This window comes from Bos javanicus, chromosome X (assembly GCF_032452875.1).
Source record: "Bos javanicus breed banteng chromosome X, ARS-OSU_banteng_1.0, whole genome shotgun sequence".
NCBI classification, from domain to species: Eukaryota; Metazoa; Chordata; class Mammalia; order Artiodactyla; family Bovidae; genus Bos; species Bos javanicus.
The window spans coordinates 79,939,526-79,954,175 of NC_083897.1; the positions used below are offsets into that span (position 1 = coordinate 79,939,526).

The following is a 14,650-nucleotide window of genomic DNA, read 5'->3' on the forward strand; positions in this document are numbered from 1 at the left end:
ACAGTGCCAGGACTGGGATGGTGGCAGCGCAGAGGAGAGAAGTGGATATAGTTAGGATGTGTCTTGAAGGTAAAGCCAATGGACATTGATACACTGGATTTAGGAGTGAGAGAAAAGGAGGGAATACAAATAACTCCCAGGTTTCTGACTTAGGCAGCTGGATAGATGTTGGTATCTTTACTGAGCTATGAAAATGGGGAAGGGGTGGCAAAAACTTGGATAGGAAAATCGGGAGTTTGGTTTGAAAATGTTAAGTTAGATATGACATTTAGACATCGATAGATGATACGACAGTTAGATACTGGAGAAAGCCATGTTCCCTTGGCTATCTCAGCCACTATTATGACTTTAGCTATCTCTTATGTATGAGGGAGGCTTGTGTAGAGACTTATCTATCTCTTATGTAGAGGCTTCCCTTGTGGCTCAGGCGGTAAAGCATCTGCCTACAATGCGGAAGACCTGGGTTCAGTCCCTGGGTTGGGAAGTTCCCCTGAAGAAGGACATGGCAACCCACTCCAGTATTCTTGCCTGGAAAATCCCATGGACGGAGGAGCCCAGTAGGCTACAGTCCAAGGGGTCACAAAGAGTTGGACACAACTGAGCCACTTCACCTCACTTCATGTATGAGGGAAAATAAAATGGGTTAAGCACCTGCCCTCGCATCTGAGTTCTCCTCCTAATTTCCCTGTTCCTTATATTGATATTTACTGACATTCTCTTCATACACACTTTTAAGAATTTTCAGTGACTCTCCTCCATCTCCTTCTCACACCAATATCCAAATAGTTAGTAGTAAGGAAGTCCTGTTGAACCTACCCTATGCATTATTTCTTTCTCTCTGTTTCCATTAACCCTTCCCAAGGGTTATCATTACGTAGGAGTTCCCTGGCAGTCCAGTGGTTAGGACTCCACCCTTCCACTGCAGGGGGCACAGGTTTCAGCCCCGGTCAGGGAATGAAAGCCCACATGTCACATGGTACAGCCAAACAAAAAGCAAAACAAAACATAAAGCATTGTTACTTGTTATCTGAACCATTGTAGCACTCCCACTGCCTGTAGGATATCTAATCAATATCTAATCTTCCCTACATACTGCTGCTGCTACTAAGTCGCTTCAGTCATGTCCGACTCTGTGCGACCCCATAGACGGCAGCCCGCCATGCTCCCCCGTCCCTGGGATTCTCCAGGCAAGAACACCGGAGTGGGTTGCCATTTCCTTCTCCAACGCATGAAAGTGAAAGGTGAAAGTGAAGTCTCTCAGTCGTGTCCAACTCTTAGCGACCCCATGGACTGCAGCCCACCAGGCTCCTCCATCCATGGGATTTTCCAGGCAAGAGTACTGGAGTGGGGTGCCATTGCCTTCTCCCTCCCTACATACTACTGCTATAGAAATCTTTCATTTTAAGTTTTCTGTTTAAATGTCTCCCTATTTCCCACAGGCTGAAGTTTATTTTCTTTAGCCTGGTATTCAAAACACTTCATGAGCCAGCCCCTTCAGCTAAACTAATTTAGAAATGTTTTCCTTTTTGTTTTTGCATATGCTGTTTATTCTAGTCAGCCTGCCCCTCCCCTGGCTCCCTTCTTCACCAAGTAAAATCCCATCTATTCTCTAGGAGCCTCTCAGATGTCACTGAGTAAGAACCCTAGTTTGCCATTTATTAAGCACCAGTTTTTAAGTACTTAATGCTTATTAATTAAATACCCTAGGCATCCTACATTCATTATCTGACTCTGCACTGCTTATGGTTTCTTGTGTATCTATCTCATCTCTACAAAAATGCAAATCCCTGAGACAAGAGATCAGATTGTAATTCATCCTGAAGGTTGAATCCTCAGCTATACCGTACACTTAGTTGATATCAGATAAAGTTTTATGAATGATAGAATGATTGCAGAACTTTGAAGTAGTTTCTATGGGAATATACAAAAGAAGCATAAGAGCTTACATTTGAGCTAAAGAATACATAGCAGGAGGAAAAAAAATCCATATTTCCTGCTTTTCTGCTTGTGAAGTGTGTGATTTTGAATAGTTACTTGGAAGTGTATAAATTTTAAGTTATTTTCTCTCTCTCTCTCTAAACTAAGCATTTGTAAAATGGTGTATTACAACCTCTTTTATAGGACTGTTGCAAGGATGAAATGAGATAATATAGCCAAGTGTATATCACAATACTTGATAAATGTTTAATATCCTCAAAGAAGGTAAGTATATTGGATTGTCTGAGGGGTGTTAGTAATGTCAGTTCATGTTGATATGAGAATTGGGGACTTGGACATTGACTGCTGCTGCTGCTAAGTCGCTTCAGTTGTGTCCAACTCTGTGCGACCCCAGAGACGGCAGCCCACCAGGCTCCCCAGTCCCTGGGATTCTCCAGGCAAGAACACTGGAGTGGGTTGCCATTGCCTTCTCCAATGCATGAAAGTGAAAAGTGAAATTGAAGTCGCTCAGTCGTGTCTGACTCCTAGCGACCCCATGGACTGCAGCCTACCAGGCTCCTCAGGCCATGGGATTTGCCAGGCAAAAGTACTGGAGTGGGTTGCCATTGCCTTCTCCGGGACATTGACTAGTTTCCATCAGATAATAGGAACCCCCAGGAACCTGGAAATACTGGTGGTAATTCTAAAACTGCTTCAGCATAAAATAGTTTTTATGAACCCTCACACTAAACAAAATATTTCCCTAACCCTTGTATAGCTGCAAAGACAAAAGGAAGGAAGGAAGAGGAGCTACAGTTTCCAACGTCACCTAGAGTATCTTACTCCACATCAATTTTCAAAGAGTGATTTGACATTGCTTGATTGGAATCTACCAAGCAATTTACAGAACACCAGGCAGCCTCTTGAGAAAGTAGTACCAGTTTTGCCAGAGTAAATTATTGGGATTGTTAACTTTTACATGGACACGGACAAATAATAATGAAAAGCAGTAAACCAAGTTGCCGCACAGAATTTTCTGTGTACCGTTGGTACCGTTAATTAGTCCCGCAACAAAAAATGTCCGTCTGAGGCAGTTGGGTGGTCCTGGAATCTTAGTGGCCACATTGTGTCTGTCTTTAGATATTAATGTCGGTGTATTCGCAGATTAAGGCAATACATAAAACGCTGAGACTGTTTGGGGGTTTTCTTCCTTTTTCTTTTTTTTTTTTAAGTGCTAAAACTCAAATTCGCGGCTGTTTTACTAATTAGCCCCCGCTCTTCCGCTACTCAAATCTCTCGAAACTACATCTCCCATCATGCTCGGAAGCTGGTTTGACCTCATCTCAAATGGCCCCGTAGGGCAACAAGGATGGTTAATTTTGACTGCGCTAAATTGTACCATAAAATATCTGCCCTAGTTGGCAGCTATTTGGACTTTTATTTCTCCCGTTTTTGAACTGTAGTCACTAAATGAAGGGGTTCTGGCCTGAGGAGGCCCATGCATGCCTTCAATTGGATGGGGAGCAAGAACAGTGTCACTGGCGATCTCGAGACTCGGAGGGAATGTTGACCAAGGAGCACCGCTGCGGCCGAACGGTGGAGCAGGAACCCGAGCCCAGGCTGAGTTCGAAAAAAGCCGGATCCGGACGGTGGTTCCGAAACGGCTGTAAGTGGAAGATGGAGGAATCGGAGGAACCGGCGGACGCTGGGCAGTCGCTGCCCCCAGTTTACATTTACAGTCCCGAGTATGTTAGCGTGTGCGACTCCCTGGCCAAAGTCCCCAAACGGGTAAGAAAGATTGGGGTGATCACCGTGAGTTTTGGGGGGTGGGGTAAGGGGCCGGTGGACGAGAGGGCATTAGGAAGCGAAGAGGGCACAGGGGGCTGGGGAAAATCAGCAGAAATTTGAACAGCTGTACCAGGGATGGAGGAAGTGTTCCCTTAGAGAGTTTCCTAAGAGCGCCGTTGGGCGTCCAACGGACAGGTGGGGGTGGGATGGAGGTGCCGGGGAGGGGATCGCGCGGAGGGGATGGTGTCTCTACTGCCAGGGATCCCCAAAGGGGAGAAGAAGCTGATGGAGAAGTGTTCCATCACCTCCATAAGGCCCGATAGCTTTCGCCTTAGTGATTTGAGTTTTGGGGGTGGGGGGCCAGTGAACGTGAGGGCATTAGGAAGCGTAGAGGACACAGGGCTAGGGGAAATCTTCACCAGAAATTTGAACAGCTGTACCAGGGATGGAGGCAGTGTTCCCTTAGAGAGTTTCCTAAGAGCGCCGTTGGGCGTCCAACGGACAGGTGGGGGTGGGGTGGAGGTGCGGGGGAGGGGATCGCGCGGAGGGGATGGTGTCTCTACTGCCAGGGATCCCAAAGGGGCGAAGAAGCTGATGGAGAAGTGTTCCATCACCTCCATAAGGCCCAATAGCTTTCGCCTTAGTGATTTGAGTTTTGGGGGTGGGGGGCCAATGAACGTGAGGGCATTAGGAAGCGTAGAGGACACAGGGCTAGGGGAAATCTTCAGCAGAAATTTGAACAGTTGTACCAGGTGATGGAGGAAGTGTTCCCGTTGAGAGTTTCCTGAGAGCGCCAACGGACGTCCAACGGATCGGTGGGGGTGGGGTGGAGGTGCGGGGGAGGGGATCGCGCGGAGGGGATGGTGTCTCTACTGCCAGGGATCCCCAAAGGGGAGAAGCAGCTGAAGGAGAAAAGTGTTCCATCACCTCCGAAAGACTGGTGGCTTTCGCCTTAGTGATTTAAATACTATGTATCTGTATTGTCTAAAGTGCTTTGTAAACTGTTAAAAAGAAGGGAGGGGAGATAAAAGTTTCTTTGTTCACGATGATTAAGTCGATGGGATTTCTCTGAATTAAAACATGTAAGAGACCATTCATTTCTGCCTTTATCCCCTTTTTATGCTGATGTTTTTAGGCCAGTATGGTACATTCCTTGATTGAAGCATATGCACTGCATAAGCAAATGAGGTAAGTTGTGTTTTGAACAGAACCCTGAACCCAAGTGTTCATAGCCTTAATGTCCTGCTTCACCGGTGGGGCTAATTAGTGAGAGAATGGTACTTTTTTTTTAAAGTTTTCTCTTTTTTGTGTGTGTGATACATAGTGTTGGTAATCGGCCTGTAGCCTAATGAAAGCTCTTGAAGAATTAAGAAAACTCGAAAAAAGTGTTTGAAGCAGTTAAGAAATAGGGCTTTATTGCTGGGAGGGAAATATCCTAGGGATAGGTATTTTGTGGGGGTTTTGGGGTTAGAACATATGGGTACTAAAACCTATCTGATAAAAAATACCATCAGCTGGGAGGTGTTCTGGTTTGCTTGTTGTTGTTTTTTTCCTAAGCCAGGTCTGAGAGTATGGATTCTATTTAAGACTTTTAGGCATACCATTGGAGAAGGCGATGGCACCCCACTCCAGTACTCTTGCCTGGAAAATCCCATGGATGGAGGAGCCTGGTGGGCTGCAGTCCATGGGGTCGCTAAGAGTTGGACACGACTGAGAGACTTCACTTTCACTTTTCACTTTCATGCATAGGAGAAGGAAATGGCAACCCACTCCAGTGTTCTTGCCTGGAGAATCCCAGGGACGGGGGAGCCTGGTGGGCTGCTGTCTATGGGGTCGCACAGAGTCGGACATGACTGAAGTGACTTAGCAGGCATACCATTACCACCACCAAACTTAAATGATGAGCCTGCTGCTGCTAAGTCGCTTCAGTTGTGTCCAACTGCGCGACCCCAGCCCACCAGGCTCCCCCGTCCCTGGGATTCTCCAGGCAAGAACACTGGAGTGGGCTGCCATTTCCTTCTCCAATGCATGAAAGTGAAGTCGCTCAGTCGTGTCCAACTCTTAGCGACCCCATGGACTACAGCCCACCAGGCTCCTCCATCCATGGGATTTTCCAGGCAAGAGTACTGAAGTGGGGTGCCATGAGCCTAGAGACAGTCAAAACCAAAGGAAATTCCTGGAGTGAAGGCTGGAATTCAGCACAGAGCTAAGTGCTTCTTTAAAAACAAACCAAAAAAAAAATTGAACTTGCTGTTTGTCATGATAAGAGTAAATATAACCCTGACACTTGTAGGGGTATTTCTGACATTGCCTGGGCAATTAGGTGAGCATCTGTCTATGCTTGCTAGTGTGATATGCTTCATTTATCTCCCAAATGGTAGTGTAAGTTTTATCCTTATTATTAACAAAATCATTTATTGAGTATCCTCTTTATGAATGTTTTTCAACCATTTTTTAACCTATATGTTCAGTAAATAGAGAAACTACTTGCCTTTCATTAAAGTTATTTAGCATTTAAAAAATTAATTTAAGACAAGCAAGAAATCAAAGAAAAATAAAACTGTCTTTCTTGTTAAGTAGGGAGGCTTTTAGTAAGGATTTGTTAAGAGGAAGAGTGGGGGCTTCCCTGGTGGCTCAGGTGGTAAAGAATCTGCCTGCAATGTGAAAAAAAAAAAAAAAAAGAAGACCCAGGTTTGATCCCTGGGTTGGGAAGTTCCCCTGGAGAAGGAAATGGCAAGCCACTCCAGTATTCTTGCCTGGAGAATACCATGGACAGAGGAGCCTGGTGGGCTACAGTCCATGCGGTCGCAAAGAGTCAGACATGACTGAGTGACTACCATACACAAGAGGAAGAGTATTAGAAGAGGGAGCAATTAGGGCTGGGAAACATGGTACAAGAAACCATAAAATTTTTATTTTAATAAACAGAGATATCACCTCTAAGAGTGTGACTATGTATTCTTGAAGAAGAAGCAAGACTCCTTGGATCTTGGCTATATGTATTTAATTTTTAAGGCTGAGACTGCTTGATAATGATAGTAGCCTACATAACCATATTAATTCATGAAAGACTCATGGGCATGTTCCTTTCAGCAACAAAAAAAACCCACTACTGCCTCCCTGTGGCCTAGGTCATTCATTTTCAACTTGAATGTGCATAGGAATCACCTTGTTAAAATACAGATTTTTTTAAAATTTTATTTTATTGAATTATGGTTGATTTACAATATTATTTAGTTTCTGATGTGCAGCAAAGTGATTCAGATATGCTGTGCTTAGTTTCTCAGTCATGTCTGACTCTTTATGACCCCATGGACAGTAGCCCACCAGGCTCCTTTGTCCATGGGGATTCCCCAGGCAAGAATACTGGAGTGGGTTGCCATTTCCTCCTCCAGGGGATTTTTCCCAACCTAGGGATTGAACCCTCATTTTCTGTAACTCCTGCATTGGTAGACAGATTCTTTACCACTGAGCCACCTAGGAAGAGTATGTATAATACTTTGCATCTGCTAATCCAAAACTTCCAATCCAAAAATATAGAATGCTTCAGAAATTTGAGTGTCATCCTTGTGCAGGGACAATGCTAATCTTCTCTGTGTCATTCAAATTTTAGTATATGTATTGCTGAAGCAAGCTACTGCTGCTGCTAAGTCGCTTCAGTTGTGTCCGACTTTGTGTAACCCCATAGAGGGCAGCCCACCAGGCTCCCCGTCCCTGGGATTCTCCACGCAAGAATACTGGAGTGGCTTGCCATTTCCTTCTCTAATGCAGGAAAGTGAAAGTGAATTTGCTCAGTCATGTCCGACTTTTAGCGACCCCATGGACATGCTCCTCCGTCCATGGGATTTTCCAGGCAAGAGTACTGGAGTGGGGTGCCATTGCCTTCTCTGGCTGAAGCAAGCCCTAAAGTACAAATTCTGATTCAATAAGTCTGATGGGAGGCTGAAATTCTGCTTTTCTAACAAGCTCCCAGGTGCTGCTGCTGCTGGTCCATAGACCACCCTTTGAGTGGCAAAGCCTAGAGAGCAGTAGTGGCAGTTGGAGAGTCAGGAAGAGGATACAGGGCCTAGGCAGCTAGAAGTTAGAGGTGGTTAAGTCCTTTTTGTTAGGTTAGTGCCCTGTATTCTCTCCATTACTCCTATTTTTCACTTCTTGTGAACAGTTGGTTGAGAACTTCTGAGTGAAGTCTAGTCAGCCTGTTTTCTCCTTCCTCTCAGAGGCAGATGTGAGTGACCAGATACAGAAATTTCTACATTTTTGGTTGCCTGTTTTTTATCCTTTACTATTAATAATAATGAGAGTTATCCACAAAGCATTTTCATGTATGTTATCATTTAATCTTCACATAAGTTCCTTAAGATACCCCCACTTTACAGATGAGGAAACTGAACAACAGAATGGCCATCCTATCTGAGGTTATAGAGCTGGTAATCATGATGGGAACCCAGTTCTCTGACTCCAAATTCAAAATTCATGACAATTCAGCTGTCCAGTAAAGTAAAATTTTAGTTGAAAGAATTGTATTTGCCCAATTAGGAAAACTGATTCAAATGAAAATATTTCTTCCTACTGGTTTGTCATGAAAGTTGTAACTCACAGAGCAAAGTTTGTGTGATACCTGATTACTTAATTTTAATATAATTACTCTTTTTTTACCTACCTTTAAACTTTAGGGACATATCTATCCTGTCACCCCTATTTAATGCAGTGGATGTGAGAAAATGTAGACTGCAGTGCAGTGGAGGAACATGTTTATTGTTTCAGCCCCCTGGAACCAGAAGCTGGAAGTTTTGGCTCCTGCTTCCAGGTTTTGGCATACTCTGAATCTGACTCACTCACCTCTCTTTGTTCTCTGTTATTATTAGGATAGTTAAGCCCAAAGTGGCCTCCATGGAGGAGATGGCCAGCTTCCATACCGATGCCTATCTGCAGCATCTCCAGAAGGTTAGCGAAGATGGAGATGATGATCATCCAGACTCCATAGAATATGGACTAGGTAAAGTCATTACCAGGCAATGATGGGAGATGGACAACCTCCATCTATAGATCATAACTACTTCATCTTTTATAACTTGCAAAGTGAAAGTCATTCAGTCGTGTCCAACTCTTTGCAACCCCATGGACTATACAGTCCATGCAATTCTCCAGGCCTGAATACTGGAGTGGGTTGCCATTCCTTTCTCCAGGGGATCTTCCCAACCTAGGGATCAAACCCAGGTCTCCCGCGTTGCAGGAGAATTCTTTACTAGTTGAGCCACCAGGGAAGCCCAAGAATACTGGAGTGGGTAGCCTATCCCTTCTCCAGGGGATCTTCCCAACCCAGAAATCAAACCGGGGTCTCCTGCATTGCAGGCAGATTTTTTACCAGGGAAGCCCTTATAACTTGAATGATGATCTTTAAAACTTTCAAATTAACAACTAATGTGTTAACCACAATATTAATCTCTTAGTTTAACTACACTCCCATATGAATTGAGCAAAATTAATGATGGATCAAATAGAGTAAAACCTTTCAGTTGCTTAGGTCCTAATAGCAGTGCCCAGACTGGGTCAGTCTATATGTACACTGATTTAACTGTCCTGTGACCTTGTATTTTTGTATTTTAACTTCAATATAGATTTATGTTCTGGGTAAGTTTGATACCTTATTTCTCATTAAACAGCTGCATTTTTAAAGAACCGTAAGTGGCCAATAGGATAGTCTAGAGAAACAGTATGATTTAGTAGAAAAACACTGGACTGGAGGTATGTGTGGAAGGTGGAGGTGGGAGCTTAAGACACCAGAGGGTCCTATACCTGGCTCTGTGTCATCACTGATATGACATATCACCTCTCAATCCTCAGTTTCCTCATCTATAAGATGTGACTAGTTAATCTTGAAAGTTTAGCCTTTCTAGCTCTAACACATTGAAGACATTTATCTCTCATTTGGAGCTGATGTTAGCACAGTAGCTTCTTGGTAGGATATGTTGTAGACCCAATTCCAATGTATGGAGGAAGGAATTTGCCTCCACACCACCAAACAATGCTCAGGACACCAGCTTGGCGTCCTCCAATTCAACTCAGTTCTGACACTATCTACGTGGAGATAGCATCAGATTCCACAGGTGAAGTGCTCAGTCCCACAAGACTTCACTCCACATCAGACACCAATTGCAAACCCAAGCTGCTACCTGTGCTCTGACTGACAAGCTGCAAATCAGAGGTTCTAACAATCTCACCAACTCAAGATGCCAAAGTGAAAGTGAAGTCGCTCAGTCGTATCCGACTGTTTGCGACCCCGTGGACTGTAGCCTACCAGGCTTCTCTGTCCATGGGATTCTCCAGGCAAGAGTACTGGAGTGGGGTGCCATTTCCTTCTCCAGGGGATCTTCCCGACCCAGGGATTGAACCCGGGTCTCCTGCACTGGAGGCAGACGCTTTAACCTCTGAGCCACCAGGGAAGCCCCGAAATAAGTCCAAGTTGTTAACTCTACTTCTAACCAACTGTAAATCAGAAATTCCCATGACCTTTCCCCCGCCCTTGGATTTAATTAATTTTCTAGAGCGGCTCACAGAACCTAGGAAACCCATATAGTCACTAGATTACTAGTTAATGATAAAAGGATATAACTCAGGAACAGCCAGATGGAAGAGATGCAGGAAGTCAAGGTATGAGAAAGGCGCACAGAGTTTCCATGCCCTTTCCAAGCATGCCACTCTCTCCAAATCTCTATGTGTTTACCAACCCAGAAACTCTCCAAACCCTCTTCTTTGGGGTTTTTATGGAGGCTTCATTACATAGGCGTGCTTGATTAAAGTCATTGGCCAATTGGTGATTGAACTTGTTGACCTAAACAAATAGGCTGCCAGATATTTCTCCATCAACCATGGGTTTGTTTGGGAGCAGCAGAGAATTGCAATTTGGGGTCTGCAACCATAGCAAGCCATGTGCAATGTCTTGCATGGCTAGGGAAGAACACTCTTATGGAGAAGGAAAGGAAGCTGGGAGGGCTATAGTAACAAAAAAAAAAAAAAAAGGAAAGAGAGTCCCTGGCTTTTTATTGACTTGAGTCCTTGCCAGGAAAGAAGTCTTTCTTGTTAAACTTTATTATTATTTCAGAGTGTGAGAGCTCCCCCTTCTGGTCTCCTGACTCTGTTTAATTGAGGTTTCTGTTTATTAATTTCTTACAAACTCAAGCTCCAGTTTCTCTTCCCTCACACAGGAGATCAGGAGGTAGAACTGACAGTTCCAAGCCTCGTATGCCTGGTTCTGCTGGCAACCAACCCCCATCCTTAGTTGTGGTCCACAAGTCACCTCATTAATATAACCAAAATATGTCTCTGACTCATCATTTAGGAATTCCAAGAATTTTAGGAGTTCTGTGCCAGAAACTGGGAACATGACCTTTAACCCATGGATTAGGGGTAGCCACCCTCTGCACAGTTGAAAATCTTAGTATAACTTATAGTTGGCCCTCCATATCTGCTGTTCTGCATCCAGGGATTCAGCCTACCAGTGATGGTGTAGTACTGTAGTATTTTCTGTTGAAAAAACAAATCCACCTATAAGTGGGTCTGCATTGTTCAATCCCATGTTGTTCAAGGGTTAACTATATACTCCTTATTATAAATCATAATATTACACCCCTCCTTTTCCAGTTTATCTTTTAACAAGCTCTTCTGATGTTTGCCTGAAGGTTATGACTGCCCAGCCACTGAAGGAATATTCGACTATGCAGCAGCTGTAGGAGGGGCTACAATCACAGCTGCCCAGTGCCTGATTGATGGAATGTGCAAAGTAGCAATCAACTGGTCTGGAGGGTGGCATCATGCAAAGAAGTAAGATAATGACCTTTCTGCTTTCTACCTCTTTCCTTGAATCAGCTTTTCATTTATGTAAACTCTTATGTTTATTATATTGGCATTTATTGAGAGATGTGTGTGTGTGTGCGCGCGTGCGTGTGTGTGTGTGGCACTTAGCTAGGTATTCTGAAGAGATATAAGTAAAATAAAAAAAAGATGACATAATATAGTGGAAAGTGTACTATTGAAAGTCAGGATACCTGGGCTTTGTGCCTAGTTTCTCTACAAACTTGGCTGACTGACTTGGATAGATTAGTCTCTTTAAGTCTCAGTCTCTTCATCAGGAAAATAGGGAGAACAAAGGATATAAATAGTAGATTTATAATAGTAGATAAGTATATCTAGACAATTCCTAAATTCCTTCTAAGCTTTCTAGAAATTGCCCTATCTCCAAGGAACTCTAGAAACATTAATAAAACTAGAATAATTAGGGAGCGACATCAATTTTGGTACCAAATTGAATATGTGTATGAGCTGTATTCAGTAATAAGGAGCAGTTAATTGTGGAAGTCTTGGAAGAGGTGAATTATAGAGCTAGTTCTAGAAAGGAGCAGCAAGCAGATTTTTGAATAGGTTAAGAATGGATGAGAATAGATTTAAAACAAATGGCTGAAGAATTAAAAAGGAGATTTATGCTGCTATCTCTGAGCAAAGTGGCAGCTGGAGCTAGATTTTTTTCTAAGGAGAAAGGGCTCATGAAACAACTATTGGGTGCTACTTGGAGTTACAGGAAAAGTCCTTTTGGAGTTTAACATTTCAAACAGTTGTACTCTGTGTCTAACAAGGACTTCTGAGTATTATTTAGCATTTGGCATGTCACTTAAAATGTCTGTAGTACGTGTTGGAGGAGAAGAATTTTATTTATTTTTATTGAAGTATAGTTAATTTACAATGTTGTGTTAATTTCAAGTGTACAGCAAAGTGATTTAGTTACACTTTCCAGATTCTTTTCCATTATAGGTTATTACAAGATACTGAGTATAGTTTCCTGTGCTATACAGTAGGTCCTTCTTGTTTACCTATTCTATATATAGTATGTAGTATGTGTATCTGTTAATCCCAAAATCCTAATTTACCCCCCTGCCCCGGGCAGGAGAAAGATTTTAAAAACTGAACTTATCAATGTGCTGTTTGAGTGAAATGAAGCAGCAGTAGTAGTTAACTGCCAATGCATCATTCACATACCAATTGTTCATACCGTGTGCCATGACCTTGCTACTCCAGGGCTCTTGAGTTTAGAGACAGCATTTTATCTTTCAGAATAAAACCTTGAGCACAGTTTCAGCATATGCAGGTTAAGGTAATAATATAGAATTCTTTTCATCACGTGAATAGATTTCATGACCAAGGAAATTCTTGAGTAAGTTTACTACTAGAATCCACTACTGAGGCAATGGAACAAAGAGAAGCAGTGTTTAGTAATCAGTTCTGTATGCCCTTAAAAACATAGAGATAACCTGCTTTTTGTTAGTTTTTACCCTGTTAAAAAGTTCAAAGTCAAGACAGTGATCTCTAGAAGGAAAAAATGACCCTATCTCCTTCAAGCTATAGATCAAAGGGATAAAACCGAGCACCTCTGAACCAAGGACTTCTATGCCTTCTCATACTTAGCAAGTTGAGAAGAAAAGTAGTGTTGTTTCATGGGAAATGCCTAGTCCTACAAGTCAGATCTAGTTTCTGTGTATAGCACTGGAGAAGTTTATATATTTAAATTCACTGCTTCAGGCCTCCTGGGGCCTGGACCAGTGTGCAGTGGAATACCCAGGTACCTGCCACTTCTTATCATTGTTTTGCTGCCAAAGGAAGCACACTCTATCTCCAGCCAATTATGGTGGCTTCTGAGCTGCATGTAGGCATGGGCATACCTATGCACCATTATTTTAACTGTTTCAGACAGCTTTCAACTGATCCTACCTGGAAACACACATCTGCAGTGAAGAGTCTCTAGGGCTTGCTCCAATTCAGGTCCAAATTCCAGGGGCTTCTTGGCCCCTCTAAAATCTTTCTGTAAATGGGTTATAGGCATTTAGTCCACAAACTTACATCTAGCCAGCATTTATCATTTATAACCACAGTATTTGTTTTAATCTCCTCACCCTCCAATGCATGTACATTCATACATGCCATATATTCATTCAATATGCATTGATTAAGCACCTACATAGTGTCAAGCATATTTTTATCACCACTAATAAGCAGAGATACAGAAATTAAAGCATACTACATTTTTCTCCACAAAATTTGAAAAAAAAAATTTCAGAATATCCAGGTGCTGACAGGATTACAGTGAAATTGGCACTCTTTTTGAAAACTTTGGAAATAAGTGTTAAGAGTGGGGAAGATGTTTGTACCTATTGACCCAGTACTATTAATCTTAGACATCTATTCTAAAGAAATAAACCAATTCTGCCCTCAAGAATTTTGTCTCTTAGAGGTAAGACAGCAAGTAATCTTTGAAAGCTAAAGAAGAGTGACTTTCAAAGAAAATTCTGCAAAAGAAGAGTAAGAAGAGTAATGAGAGAGTAATGTTACTAGCTATTAAACATACAAAACAAGAATAATGAAAACACTGGTACCACTGGTATAAGATTAGACAGATGATATTATAGTACACTTCCCAAAGAGACTGTTTCATATAAAAATTCAATCTTTTATAAAGGATGTGTTGGAAATGATTGGAAAGGGTTGTTCAGTAAATGATGTTGTGACAGCTTGTAACATTTACACCCTCATCTCCTGTAGTAAACTAAGTGGCAGCTAGATTGAAGAGTTAAATATTAAAAAGCCAAATTAGAAAAAAAAAAACTAGAATGAATGAATATTTATCAAGCTTCTAAAGGGGAATAGTTCTCTAAGCTTATGAAGGAATAGAAAAAAAAAACTTATGAAGGAAAAGATCAACATATTTGTATGAAATTTTAAAACCAAAATAACTTCTGTGGCCATTTCAAAAATAAAATCTAAACACAGACTAGAAAGGCATAGTTGACATAAATATGACAAAATGTGTCAGATTTGCATTTTCTCAGACATTCATACAGTATGATGTGTAAGAAGATATATGGGGAAAAAAACGTGAATAGGCAGTTTACAAAGGAGT

General features: G+C 42.3%; 1 protein-coding gene and 2 non-coding genes across 4 annotated transcripts in view; 1 reads left to right on the top strand and 2 right to left on the bottom strand.

Annotated features, from left to right (window-relative positions):
- The first annotated feature begins 3,191 nt into the window (after positions 1 to 3,191).
- The window catches only part of HDAC8 (histone deacetylase 8), a 238,984-nt gene continuing 227,525 nt past the window's right edge, over positions 3,192 to 14,650 (top strand). The window contains exons 1-4 of one of the 2 annotated variants that reach the window (XM_061409713.1): positions 3,192 to 3,705; positions 4,841 to 4,893; positions 8,571 to 8,701; positions 11,385 to 11,526. In XM_061409713.1, the coding sequence (XP_061265697.1) occupies positions 3,388 to 3,705; positions 4,841 to 4,893; positions 8,571 to 8,701; positions 11,385 to 11,526 (644 nt within the window). In that variant the 5' untranslated portion in view covers positions 3,192 to 3,387. The remainder of the gene's footprint in view (positions 3,706 to 4,840; positions 4,894 to 8,570; positions 8,702 to 11,384; positions 11,527 to 14,650) is intronic. The other variant, XM_061409712.1, reaches the window with a different exon arrangement.
- LOC133243663 (U6 spliceosomal RNA) lies at positions 7,236 to 7,340 on the bottom strand. The gene has a single exon (XR_009735203.1). It is a non-coding gene; the product is annotated as a U6 spliceosomal RNA (small nuclear RNA).
- TRNAW-CCA (transfer RNA tryptophan (anticodon CCA)) lies at positions 10,077 to 10,148 on the bottom strand. Its single transcript has one exon. It is a non-coding gene; the product is annotated as a tRNA-Trp (tRNA).